At 36.6% G+C, this 12259-nt stretch overlaps 1 protein-coding gene across 4 annotated transcripts in view; it reads left to right on the top strand.

Annotated features, from left to right (window-relative positions):
- ASXL2 (ASXL transcriptional regulator 2) overlaps window positions 1-12259 on the top strand; it is a 108123-nt gene that overhangs the window by 85011 nt on the left and 10853 nt on the right. For all 4 annotated transcript variants that reach the window (XM_081592784.1, XM_081592785.1, XM_081592787.1 and 1 more), the window contains 4 exons: window positions 333-462; window positions 1574-1720; window positions 3743-3906; window positions 9058-9154. In XM_081592784.1, the coding sequence (XP_081448910.1) occupies window positions 333-462; window positions 1574-1720; window positions 3743-3906; window positions 9058-9154 (538 nt within the window). The remainder of the gene's footprint in view (window positions 1-332; window positions 463-1573; window positions 1721-3742; window positions 3907-9057; window positions 9155-12259) is intronic.

Raw genomic sequence — 12259 nt, 5'->3', positions numbered from 1 at the left:
TGTTTTCAGAATGATTGAAAGTATCTAATTCTCTACTACTACAAGTTTGAGAAATCCATGGCTTATTGGTGATTTTTAAGTTCTAAAAAATGTTAATGACAGTTTCTCAGATTTATATACAGGAGAACATTGGTAAAGGAAAAAAATCCAAATTTTAAGGCTCATTTAGGCCTTAAATTAGTGTGTGTAATTAGTTTGAGATTTTTGTTTACTTTGATAGATTTCACAGAAATCGTATAGTCAGCATGGTCCTCACCACTTAAAAGAAGTCATTTATTATTTGTTATTACTAAAAACTGATTTGTTGCTTACAGTCAGTTTTCTCTTTCTAGGCACTGAAACAGCAACAGCAGAAGAAACAGCAGCAGCAGCAATGCAGGCCAAGCATGTCCATCTCCTCCAACCAGCATCTCTCTCTGAAGACTGTCAAAGCATCCAGTGACCCTGTACCTGCCAAACCTGGTAAGCAGACTGAGTGTCTTTTCAGTGAAAGTTTCTTTTTCCAGTATTTTTGTATACCAAACTCATATAGTCTATTATTTATTTTTAAATTATTGTATTTATTTACATAATCCTTATACTGGCAAATCCTCAGTATGAATCCTTCTAGGATAAATGAGGAAATTTATGCAGAGTAATCATACAGTTATTTTAAAGTCCATCATTGGAATTTGCATCTTAGAATAAGATCAGTGACTCATTCCCAGTATGTCTAACAATAATATTTGGAAGCCTCCAATTAGTAATCTTATAAAGCTGATGTTTCCAAGTTGCTCAAGCTGAACTCTTCACAAGTTCTCTCCTTTAAAAATACAAATCTTTCCTAAGAGTACATAATACCTTTGAGTTTCCATTGGACATATCCATGGGCCTTTGGATTTTTTGTTATTGTTGCTTATTTTCTTTTGAATTTAAACTGGTCGAGGTATAGGCTTTTTTATTACACAGTTCAGTTTAATGCCAGCTTATTTATGGGTTTGCCAGATTTAAACCATGTCTTGTAGAACTTTGCATTTTTGTTAGGAAGGAAATTTACCACTAGAAGCAAATAATGTGCTGGGAGGAAGAAAGGGATTTTATTCACTTTTGACTCCTAATTCTCAGACTCAAAACACATTTGCAGGGTCACATTGCCTCAAATATAACTCCTTTTGGTTTGTTGTTGTTCAGTTGCTCAGTCACATCTGACTGTTTGCAACCCCATGGATTGACTGCAGCATGCCAGGCTTCCCTGTCCTTCACCATCTCCTAGAGTTTGCTCAAGCTCATGTCCATTGAGTCAGTGACGCCATCCAGCCATCTCATCCTCTTTCATCCCCTTCTCCTCCTGCCTTCAATCTTTCCCAGCATCAGGGTCTTTTCTAATGAGTTGGTTCTTCGCATCAGCTGGCCAAAGTATTGGAGCTTTAGCTTCAGCATAAGTCCTTCTAATAAATATTTAGGATTGATTTCCTTTAGGATTGACTGGTTTGATTTCCTTGATAACCTTTTGGTTAACATTGTATGATTTAATTGTTCTTTTGATTGATTAGTTTCTATCTATAACTTCAGGGTTATATATTTTTTCCCCTAGCAATATGGGAAGGAAAGCAATCTGACGGACAGTCAAACAGCCCTCAGAACTCAAACTCTAGCTTTTCTTCTTCTTCGGTTAAAGTGGAAAATCATTTGCTGGGCCTGGGAAAGAAGTCATTCCAGAGATCTGACAGGCTCCACACAAGTAAGTTACTTTACTAAGGACTCAGTTCTCAGACCTTATATTGTCAACTTTGTGTTTGAAATTTGTTACCTGCCAGGCTTAATTGCTGCTTCCTGTTCACCTTTGAACTCTTGACTATTTTCATGTTCTTCCTTTCCTGCGTATCAAACTTCATTTCAGAATAAGATCTGTTATCAGCCTTTTTGTGGTTTATTTCTCTTTCTGACAAGGGGTTTCTTTATCCAGCATTATTTATATTTTATCTCTGTATACATAGAAGGGCTTGTAGTTGAACATGGCAAACCACTTTTCTGGCTCCCTCCAAGTCCCACTAAAGCAAGAATATGGAAAAACAAAAGATTAAACCCTTAAGAGTAAAGGAAACGAGAAGATAACAGATGGACAGGCAATATCACCAAATTTTGAAAGATAAAAACTGGATAGAGTTTTTCACAGAGCTGAGGAGCAGGTGCCAGTAGGAAGCAAGCCAGCTGAGCCTGTAGAACTACAGAAGGGTTTAAGAATTGGAGATACTGTGTCTTAGAGAAGATGAAGCATAGGGTTGAAAAGAAGAACCTTCTTTAAAAGTTACTAAGAAGCAGTTTGATGCCTTAGCCTAGCAGGAGACAAGAGGTTTATTTTGAGGTGAAATTAAACCTTATAGACTTTAAATTTAGAGATACCACACATAAATGAGGACAGATAAGGAGTCAGTGTACTGGAATCAGGGAAATGAAGTAAAACACAAATACTGAATAGTGATCCTCCTGCTTGCTTGGTGTCCAGAATGTTAGTAGTGGGGCATGTTTCTATCTCCGTTACTTTGTTCCTCCTCCCCACCTAAGCTTCAGCAGGAGATTGGGGGATTGGTACTTAAGGAAATTGAATAGCCCCAAAAAACAAAAAACTGCGCCAGCAGATTTATTGATTACCAGCTAAAAGAGCTATCTACTTCTGTGCAGCTCACCAGTCTACAAGACACACCTTGGCACCAGAATTTTCAGTCAGTCTTCTAGGACCTGTTCTTGCTTGTGATTACTAGGGATCAACTTTGAAGAAAACCTCCATCATGAGAGAGTCTGAAATATAGACTCACAAAAGTAGAGAAAAATCAAGAAGGAGAAAATGTTAAATAACTTTAAAAGCTATGGTATTCACACAAAGACATAAAAGATGATATCACATCCATGAAAGAACAGAATAATACTGTTTTAAAAATCAGAAAATAAAGAGTTCCAGGGTATTAGATACTATGGGAGCAGAGATAAAAAATTCTAGAAGTATTAAAAGTTAGAGGTGGAAAAATTTCCTAGTACATAGGTCAAAGGAGAGATTGAAAAAGAGAGAGAAGATAAGGTAGGAACATGAGGCTAGCCTGTCCAGTGTCTTAAATAGTGGAAATGTCAGAAAGAAAGGCCAGAAATTGAAAAAGGGGTAATAATGCAAGAATACAAGAAAAATAATGTGAGAAAATTCTGTAGAATTGAAAGCCACAGATTCCATTTATGTTTTAAACTGTGTTCTCAACTCCATCAGTGTCTAGAAAGACTGAAACTTTGCTATTGTGAACAGACTTCCTGTAACTGCTAAGCTGTTCGATCATAACATTTTTAGCTAATGCAGAGAAAATTGATGAAAATAATTATAGGAAGAGAAAAAGAGCTCGGTGTAATTTATAGAGATATTTGAGTTTTCCATTTTTTAGCCATTCTATGTAAGTGTTAAATTTATTATAAACTTCCTCAGTCTCATTGGGGAAATGATCAAATCTCAAACATAAAATGCATTTTTTAGTATGGCAAAAGATTCACTTTTACAGACTTTATTCCGGTTTTGCAGGAGAGATAACATATTTTTTTATCCTTTATGAATGAACAAAACTTGCTTTGTTTATTTATAAGAACCTTAAGTGTTACCTTCTTCATAGTGTGATTTTTAAAGTAATGACAGCTATGGCTTTTTTGCACTGCAGAGCAAGGTATAGTTTAGAAAAAAACCGGAATGTGAAGAAGGCCCAGGTGATTCTTCTCCGTGTTTTTATAGGGCAAATGAAGAGGACTAAATGTGCTGAGATTGATGTTGAGACGCCAGACTCCATTCTGGTTAATACAAACCTACGAGCACTAATCAACAAACACACCTTTTCAGTCCTTCCTGGAGACTGCCAACAGCGACTGCTTTTGCTACTTCCAGAGGTGGATCGACAGGTGCGTTCTTTCAAGCATATCAGCAATTTTCTAACCCTTCTGGGGCTTCCTTCAGTCATCACCTTTAGAACTCCTTAAGATTTTTAAAATAGTTTCTGTGTGTACATGTAAAGAAGTGGTAAAGAAGTGGTATCAAAGGTATTAATAAGCAAAATAATATTTTTTGTAAGTGTTCTTAATTGGTTGGCCCTGTAAGGCTTATAAAGAAAAAGAACCCTCATATCAGAAATGTCAGGATTTGAAATAAAATTTGTCTAGCTATCATATTAGGATGTAGACATCCACAGAGTATAATTCAGAAGGAAGAATTGTCTTAAGACATTACATGGGGTGTTTTCAATGAATCTTTTGATGAGATTAAGAATGTTATTTTCATTTTTTGTTAAACTACTTTAAAACACCTTTTGCTTTAATAATATTAAACTTATGATGTCAGCAAATTTGAAAAACCCAGCAGTGGCCATAGGACTGGAAAAGGTCAGTTTTCCACCACAATTCCAAAGAAGGGCAGTGCTAAAGAATGTTCCAACTACCAGACATTTGTGCTCACTTCCCATGCTAGTAAGGCTATGCTCAAAATCCTTCAAGCTAGGCTTTAGCAGTAGTTGGATCAAGAATTTCCAGATGTACAAAGGAGATTGGGGGATTGGTACTTAAAGAAATTGCATAGCCTAAAAAAAAAAAAAATTGTGCCAGCAAATTTATTGATTGCCAGCTAAAAGAGATCATCATCTGGAATCTACTTCTGTGCAGCTCACCAGTAAAGTTATGATCTCTATGATCGTTGGATCATAGAGAAAGCAAAGGAATTCCAGAAAAACATATACTTCTGTTTCATTGTCTATGTGAACACCTTTGACTGTGTGGATCACAACAGACTGGAAAATTCTTAAAGAGATGGGAATACCAGACTATCTTACCTGTCTCCTGAGAAACCTGTATGTGGGTCAAGAAGCACAGTTAGAACCTCAACATGGAACAACAGACTGGTTCCAAATTGAGAATAGAGTACAACAAGACTGTATATTGTGTCCCTGTTCATTTAATTTATATGCAGAGTAAATCATGAGAAATGCCGGGTTGGATGAGTTACAAGCTGGAATCAGGATTGCCAGGAGAAATACCAACAACCTCATATGCACATAATACCACTAATGGCAGAAAGCGAAGAGGAACTAAAGAGCCTCTTGATGAGGGTGAAAGGGGAGATTGAAAAAGCTGCCCTAAAACTCAGCATTAAACAAACTTAAGATCATGGCATCTGGTCTCATCACTTCATGGCAAATAGAAGGCAAAAAAATGGAAGCAATGGCAGATATTCTCTTCTTGGGCTTCAGAATTACTGCGGATGGTGACTGCAGCCATGAAATTAGAAGACATTTGCTTCTTGAAAGGAAAGCTATGACAAACCTAGACAGCATATTGAAAAGCAAAGACATCACTTTGCCGACAAAGGTCCGTCTAGTCAGAGCTGTGGTTTTTCCAGTAGTCACGTACGGATGTGATTGAGAGTTGGACCCTAAAGAAGGCTGACCAGCAAAGAATTGATACTTTCGAACTGTGGTGCTGGCGAAGACTCTTTGAGAGGCCCTTGGACAGCAGGGAGATCAAACTAGATATCCTAAAGGAAATCAACCCTGAATATTCATTGGAAGGATTGATGCTGAAGCCGAAGCTCCAGTACTTCGGCCTACTAATGCGAAGAACTGACTCACTGAAAAAGACCCTGATGCTGGGAAAGGTTGAAGGCAAAAGGAGAAGAGGGTGGCAGAGGATGAGGTGTTTGCATAGAATCAATGATTCAATGGACATGAACTTGGGCAAACTGCAGGAGATAGTGAGGGACAGGGAAGCTTGGTGTGCTGCAGTCCATGGGTTCACAAAGAGTTGGACGCGACTTAGTGACTGAACAACAACAAAAGCCAATATAGGTTTTACTCCTTAATAAAGCTAAATGGTACCTCGCAGAAATACTAAAGATTTGGAAGAATCTTGGCAGGGACCAAGGCATAGGTCCAAGACCTAGGCTTTCATCCAGGAAGGAGTGACTAGCAAGTCGTTCTCCCTTTTGATCTTCTGTTTCCTCCTCTGCAAAAGGTTCATTATAATTTTGTAAGGTTTTTTCAATTCTCTGGTTTCTTTAAAAGATTAATTTTATTTCCAAATATGTACTATGTTGTAAGCAATCTGTTAGGCATTCCACTTTTTTCTAATCGTTTAAAAACAGGATGAGAGAGATTTGTTTTACCTGTACTATAGTAAGAGAACTAAATATGTCCTCTAGTTTGTAGTAAGAGATTAATGGAGAGTAAGTAAGCTATACAGATCATTATAGCTATTTGACTATAAAGTCAAAACTAAATCTTTCTCACTTGGACAATTGTCTTTCTACTAGACTATATTGAGACTGGTTTTTATATTGCTATGAATTAGCACGTGTGAAAGGTCAGATTCCATTTCTGGGGAGTCAGATAAGTCAGTGTACTACCAGCAGTAGGGACAAAGAAGTAAATTGGATCCTTCCCAGCTATTGCTCTCCCTACCTTAACATTCCTTGGAGAAATTACAGCTTTTGGGATCCCAAGTTCTTGGTTAGAACAAGTAGGGAGACTGAAGTTTTGGGCGAGTTTTTAAAGAACTTCTCTTCTTGCCTGGTAGTGCTCTCATCATTTTTAAAGACTCAAGTTTGTAGGTTGGGGCTAATAACACAAGACCTAATAGAGGGTCTGTCTGTAGAACTTAATTGTGGCTTCCTTCAAACTGTCTTTTGACTAATGGTCCTTGTCTTCTGTTAGAGGGGGTCTTGCTATGTTCAGTTTTGGAATTAAAAGTCACCTTAGAACTTACCAGCTTTCTGTTGAGTGCAGTCCTGTTGTGTATTCTTAATAGGAGGCTACTTGACTGTCGTTTAAGTTAATGTTGTGGGAGGGCATGGTACTCTGAGAATAGGCAGTATGGAATTTGTTAATGAAATTATTAGTGAGTGTATTAGTGATTCTGCTTCATTGTCAGATGAAATTTGGAGTTTATCCAAAATTCTGGTTATTATTAGCATGAAACATTGGAAACCATATTTCAGTGTATGGAGTGCCCAACAGTGAATAGTAGGAAAAGCATTATTTAGACCAGAGGAAAGAATAAGAAAGGAGTATGGATTAAAACACCTCTCCAGATACATTTGAAGATCTGTCTATGGAATAGTAAACTTTGTTTCTCCAGGAAACAAATTTGGAGTTAAAAATAACCTTTTAAAAAAAAGAGCTATTAAACTGTAGAATAGACTGAATTGTTCTGGAGTAACTTGCTCAACACTGGAATATTCAAGGAGATGTTGAGTGACCTGTTCTCATAGGGAAGTCAGTTACTCCTCTGCCAAATCTATAGAATACAAAGCAGCAATCAGCAAGCTTTTTATCATGCAGGCCAATTTCAGCCCACTGCCTGTTTTTCTAAATAAAGTTTTATTGGTATTCAGCCACTTCAGTTAGTTTCTGCATATTATCTATAGCTACAACAGAGTTGAGCTGTTGCAGCAGAGGCCATATGACCTATTTGTAGGCCATATGACCTATCTGTCCTCTAACAGAAAAAGTTTCTGCTCTGGAGCCAGAGGAATATCATCCTGGTCCAGATAGATTTAGAAAGTAAAGTGAGTTGAATTCCTTAATCCCCAGGATGTCCCAATAGTTACCTAAATTTTCTTCAAAACTTTGTATCTTTAAACTTAAAATTAGTCTTATTAATCCATCAAGAATATTTTTTATATTGCTCTGAAATTGTGGTTCAGCTTATTTTCTACTGACTTGATGGCCAGCTGTTCCAGGACTACATGTTTATATAACCATCCTTTTCCTCTCAGTTTGAATTACCATCTTTGTTATATATTCTACTAATTTACATGCAGTATGTATTTATAGGCACTCTCCTCTTTGACTCATTTCTTTGTTCACTCTAATGCTAGTAATAAGTGTTTGATTGCAGTGACTTTGTGTGGTATGTTTATTAATTAGAAAGGCAGTTCCCCTCTCAGTTTTCCATATAAATTTTAAAATCATTTTATTAATGAAGAATCTGCATAGGGATTCTGGTAGGAATCTAGATGTTACCTTTGAGAGAATGGCGGTTAACAAAATCGCAAATGTAAAGAAGACTCTTAAAACCTTTTGGCATGACATCACAAATCAAGTCAGTTGACAAATAAATGGAAGGAAACACCTTCAGATTATGTGGCTGTTTTACTGTGTATAACATGCAAAAGATTGTCACAAGATAAAGATAAGGAGCCTTATTAAATAATGAGCAAATGATAGGAATTGGCATTTCACTAAATGGCAAATCTAAGTAGTCAATAAACAACCAGAAAGATAGACAAAACTAGTAGTCAGGATAAAGGAAATTTTTATCATTTCAAACTCATTAATAGGTAGAAGTTAAATAGCGTGTTAATATCTCTTGTTCACAAGATAAGGAGTATGCTTATATATTTCTAGTAGAAATGTGAATTGTTTTAGCCTTTTTAGAAAATATCTAACAGTCTTTAGTTATACATACACACAGATATTTCTTTGCTTTCAAAACCTGTCCCATAGATAAAAAGAACTAGTATATTCATCTTTATTGGAATGCTTATTGCAGCTTTGTTGATTATGGAAAAAAACACTGGAAACAAAGTTTATGTTTATGGTTAGGAAATTGGTACATGAATTGAGGGACATTCATACAATGAAATAATCTGCAGCTATTATAGTGGAGCTAAAACTATGCCAGTTGACTTGAGAGACTTTGACATTGTATTATGTGAGTGTGTGTAATTTGTCACAGTTTTGGAAAACAAATAATGAACCTTTTAGAAAAATCCTCTTATATGTGTATTTATTTGCAGAAGATTCTTTAAGTATAATTAATCAGTAGGGAATAGAATTGAAAGGAGAGGAAGGAAGAAAGAGAGAAACAGGAAATAAATTTTTTAGAAAAAAAATAGTATTATGTTATAAAATAGAAGTATCCATAATCAGTATGGTATGATTTAGTCTTTTGTCTGTAAAATTTAATGTACACACATTCTTTTCTAAAAAAGACAGGAACATCAGATTCCACATATTAACATTTGGTTTTCTTCCTGAGCTTTCTGTGGCTTATTCTTTGACCCAGGTTGGTCCAGATGGTCTGATGAAGTTAAATGGCTCAGCCCTTAATAATGAGTTCTTCACTTCAGCAGCCCAAGGCTGGAAGGAAAGACTTTCAGAAGGTAAGTGTTAACTTTATGTGTCTCGTAGAATGTGTATGCATGGGGAGGGCATATTGGTAGCTCTGAGCCTCAATGGATATTTGCCCAGTTTTGGAAGGCAAAAGACAGAACATTTCATAGGGAAGAACTAGCTATTCTACGTGAAATACATTGCTAGACTTTTATCTAGAGCATGTAACCAAGTTTGGCTCCAGATGGAGTTCAGCAAGATCTTTCTTCAAGGGTTTAGAGTTACCTGGAAAACTGAAAATATACAGATTTTTAGGCCCTATTTCTAAAGATTCTGTTTCATTATTTCTAGCTTCATGCCTGGCAGTTGAAATTTTAATAAGCAGAATATAGAAGGAGTTATTTCATGGTGTTATGAATCATGGTTTGGTAAACAGTGAGATAACTTCTTTCTCACTGCCCCATATCAGTGAAACTAACAGTAAAAAGAATTGCTAAGAACTTTTAAAAAATCTGCTTTATTGAGAAATGTTTCACGTACTATAAAATTCACCCATTTGAGGTGTACAGTTCAGTGGCAGCTAGAGTGCTTTAATAAATACAGATTATGACCAAGAATTCCTAACTGTGGTTACTGGTTTGCTCTGTTTCTAATTCTGATGTAACAGTTTTACAGAGAGTAAATTATAAAGCATAAAAAGAGTAATTGACTGTGTTTGCATAGCATGTAATTATCAGTCACTATTAGCAGTTCTTAACCCTGACTGCTCATTTATACTCACTTGTGGTATTTTTTTTATATTGACATCCCGGCCTCACTCTCAATGATTTTTGTTTTGCCTGAGCTTCAGTGGGGGTTTTTGTGTTTGATTTTTTCCCCAAGTGATTCTAATGTTCACCCATTATTAAAGCCACTGACTTTTTTTAAAATTTTTTTTTGGTTTGGGGGTATAGCTGATAAACAATGTTATGTTAGTTTCAGCTGAACAGTGAAGGGACTCAGCCGTGTATATATATATGTATTCATTCTCCCCCAAACTCCCCTCTCAAACATGCTGCCACATAACATTGCGTTCCATGTGCTATACAATAGGTCCTTGTTGGTTATCCATTTTAAACATAGCAGTGTGTACATGACCTTCCCAAAGTCCTTAACTATCCCTTCCCTGCCGGCAATCATAAGCTGGTTCTCAAAGTTTGTGAATCTGTTTCTGTTTTATAAGTTCATTTATATCATTTCTTTTTGGATTCAACATATAACATGTAACTGTCAAATTTTCCCAGCACCATTTGTTGAAGAGACTGTCTTTCCAACATTGTGGAATCTTAATTTCTTTGTCATAGATTAATTGACCATAAGTGCATGAGCTTTGGAAAAGAAATGGCAACCCACTCCAGTATTCTTGCCTGGAGAATCCCATGGACACAGGAGCCTGGCAGGCTACAGTCTATGGGGTCGCAAGAGTCAGACATGACTGAGCAACTAAGCATAGCACAGCATGGGCTTATTTCTGGGTTTTCTATCCTGTTCTGTTGATCTGTGTTTCTGTTTTTGTGCCAGTGCCATACTGTTTTGATGACTGTAGTTTTGTAGTATGTGACTGTATTATTTTTATTTCAAATACTGTGTTTGTCACTGTGTCAGTACACATAGAATACAAAGTAACACTTGAAAATTATGGGAGGTTGTGCCAAGGAATAGCTTGTGAAAACAAGTGTGAGAAGCTTTAAAATAAATACAGTTATAAGGGGAGCACTGGGAATGCTGTTCATTGCTCACTTTTTGTCAGATCACTGATGGAGCTAATTGACCAGCTAATTAATATCTGTGTTTTTCATTATAGTTGTTATAGAAGGGATCACTACAACTGTGTAGAAGGGATCACTTACTGATAACTTTTGACCTTTCTCTTAAAGATTTCCATGAGCAGAGACCCCATTTTTCTGGAAGAGTCAAAATCACTTGAGCACTTTAAAACATATCTGTTACCAGTACTTTTTTTTTTTAAGAATAATTTAGATTTATGTTCCCTACTCCCCAGCTTTTTAAAGTAGATATTATCAACAGTGCTATCTCTATTACTATGTTCCTTTTTTTTTAATATGAGCAATCACTGCTATACCTATACATGCTATCATATTTTATGAGCAGCAAAAACTTTGAACACTGTATACATGTGAACAGAGTTAGTACTATTTATCCCTCTTTCTGTTAAGCCCAGTAGACACAACCAGAAAGCAGAAGTTCTGGGTGGATTCTGATGGCTAAATCCCTCTTCTGCCACTCATATGCCCAAGACTGTGATAAGTATTAGGTATCCTCTAACACTTTTCCTTCCCCTCTTCTTATACTTCTAAGACCTAAGAGGTCTTGTACTTCAAATCTACTCTTTCCACTTATTCTTTGATGTCCTGGGTATTAGAGAATTAACGGGAAACAGCCTGTCTCGGGCACAGGTTTTAAGATGGCCTACCAAGCACATTTGTTGTTCTTTACTGATGGAGTGGGAAGAATTGAGGTGTGGTTGGTAGTATACGAAAATAAATGGCATATTCAGAGCAGCCAAGTCTTTGGCATATTGAGTGTCTTGTTGCTAGGGCACTAGACTCATACAGTTTCTGGAACAATTAGAAAACTGACAACTCCAAAAATAGCTCCCTACCTTTTCACTGGAACCTCAAAATGTCTTTAAGCAGGGCCATAGCTGTTCATTATGCTGTTAAAGCTGAAAGGCCTAAAATACAAGTTGTTTCAGAGAAAGTGAAAGCGAAAGTCACTCAGTCGTGTCCGACTCTCTGCGACCCATGGACTACACAGTCCATGGAATTCTCCAGGCCAGAATACTGGAGTGGGTAGCCTTTCCCTTCTCGAGGGGATCTTCCCAACCCAGGGATCAAACCCAGGTCTCCCACATTAAATAAAACTTAAATAATAAAATGTTCAGTGTCATTATTTACTGAAAGCATATGACTATTTTTTCCAGTGGAAAAGAAAGTTTATAAAAAATCTATAGGGAATATTTGGAGCTGGAAGGTAGTGATACAAGGAAAGCCCAGAGAAAAAGCCCACTTAAACTTAGCTGAGTACTGGAAACTACATGGAGTGGTATGTAAGTTTGTATGTTTCAACTTATGGCACTTAGGTAGTTCTCCCTT

This window comes from Giraffa tippelskirchi, chromosome 4 (assembly GCF_054371585.1).
Source record: "Giraffa tippelskirchi isolate mGirTip1 chromosome 4, T2T-mGirTip1v1.2.pri, whole genome shotgun sequence".
Lineage (NCBI taxonomy): Eukaryota > Metazoa > Chordata > Mammalia > Artiodactyla > Giraffidae > Giraffa > Giraffa tippelskirchi.
This window is presented reverse-complemented; position numbering and strand designations above follow the sequence as displayed.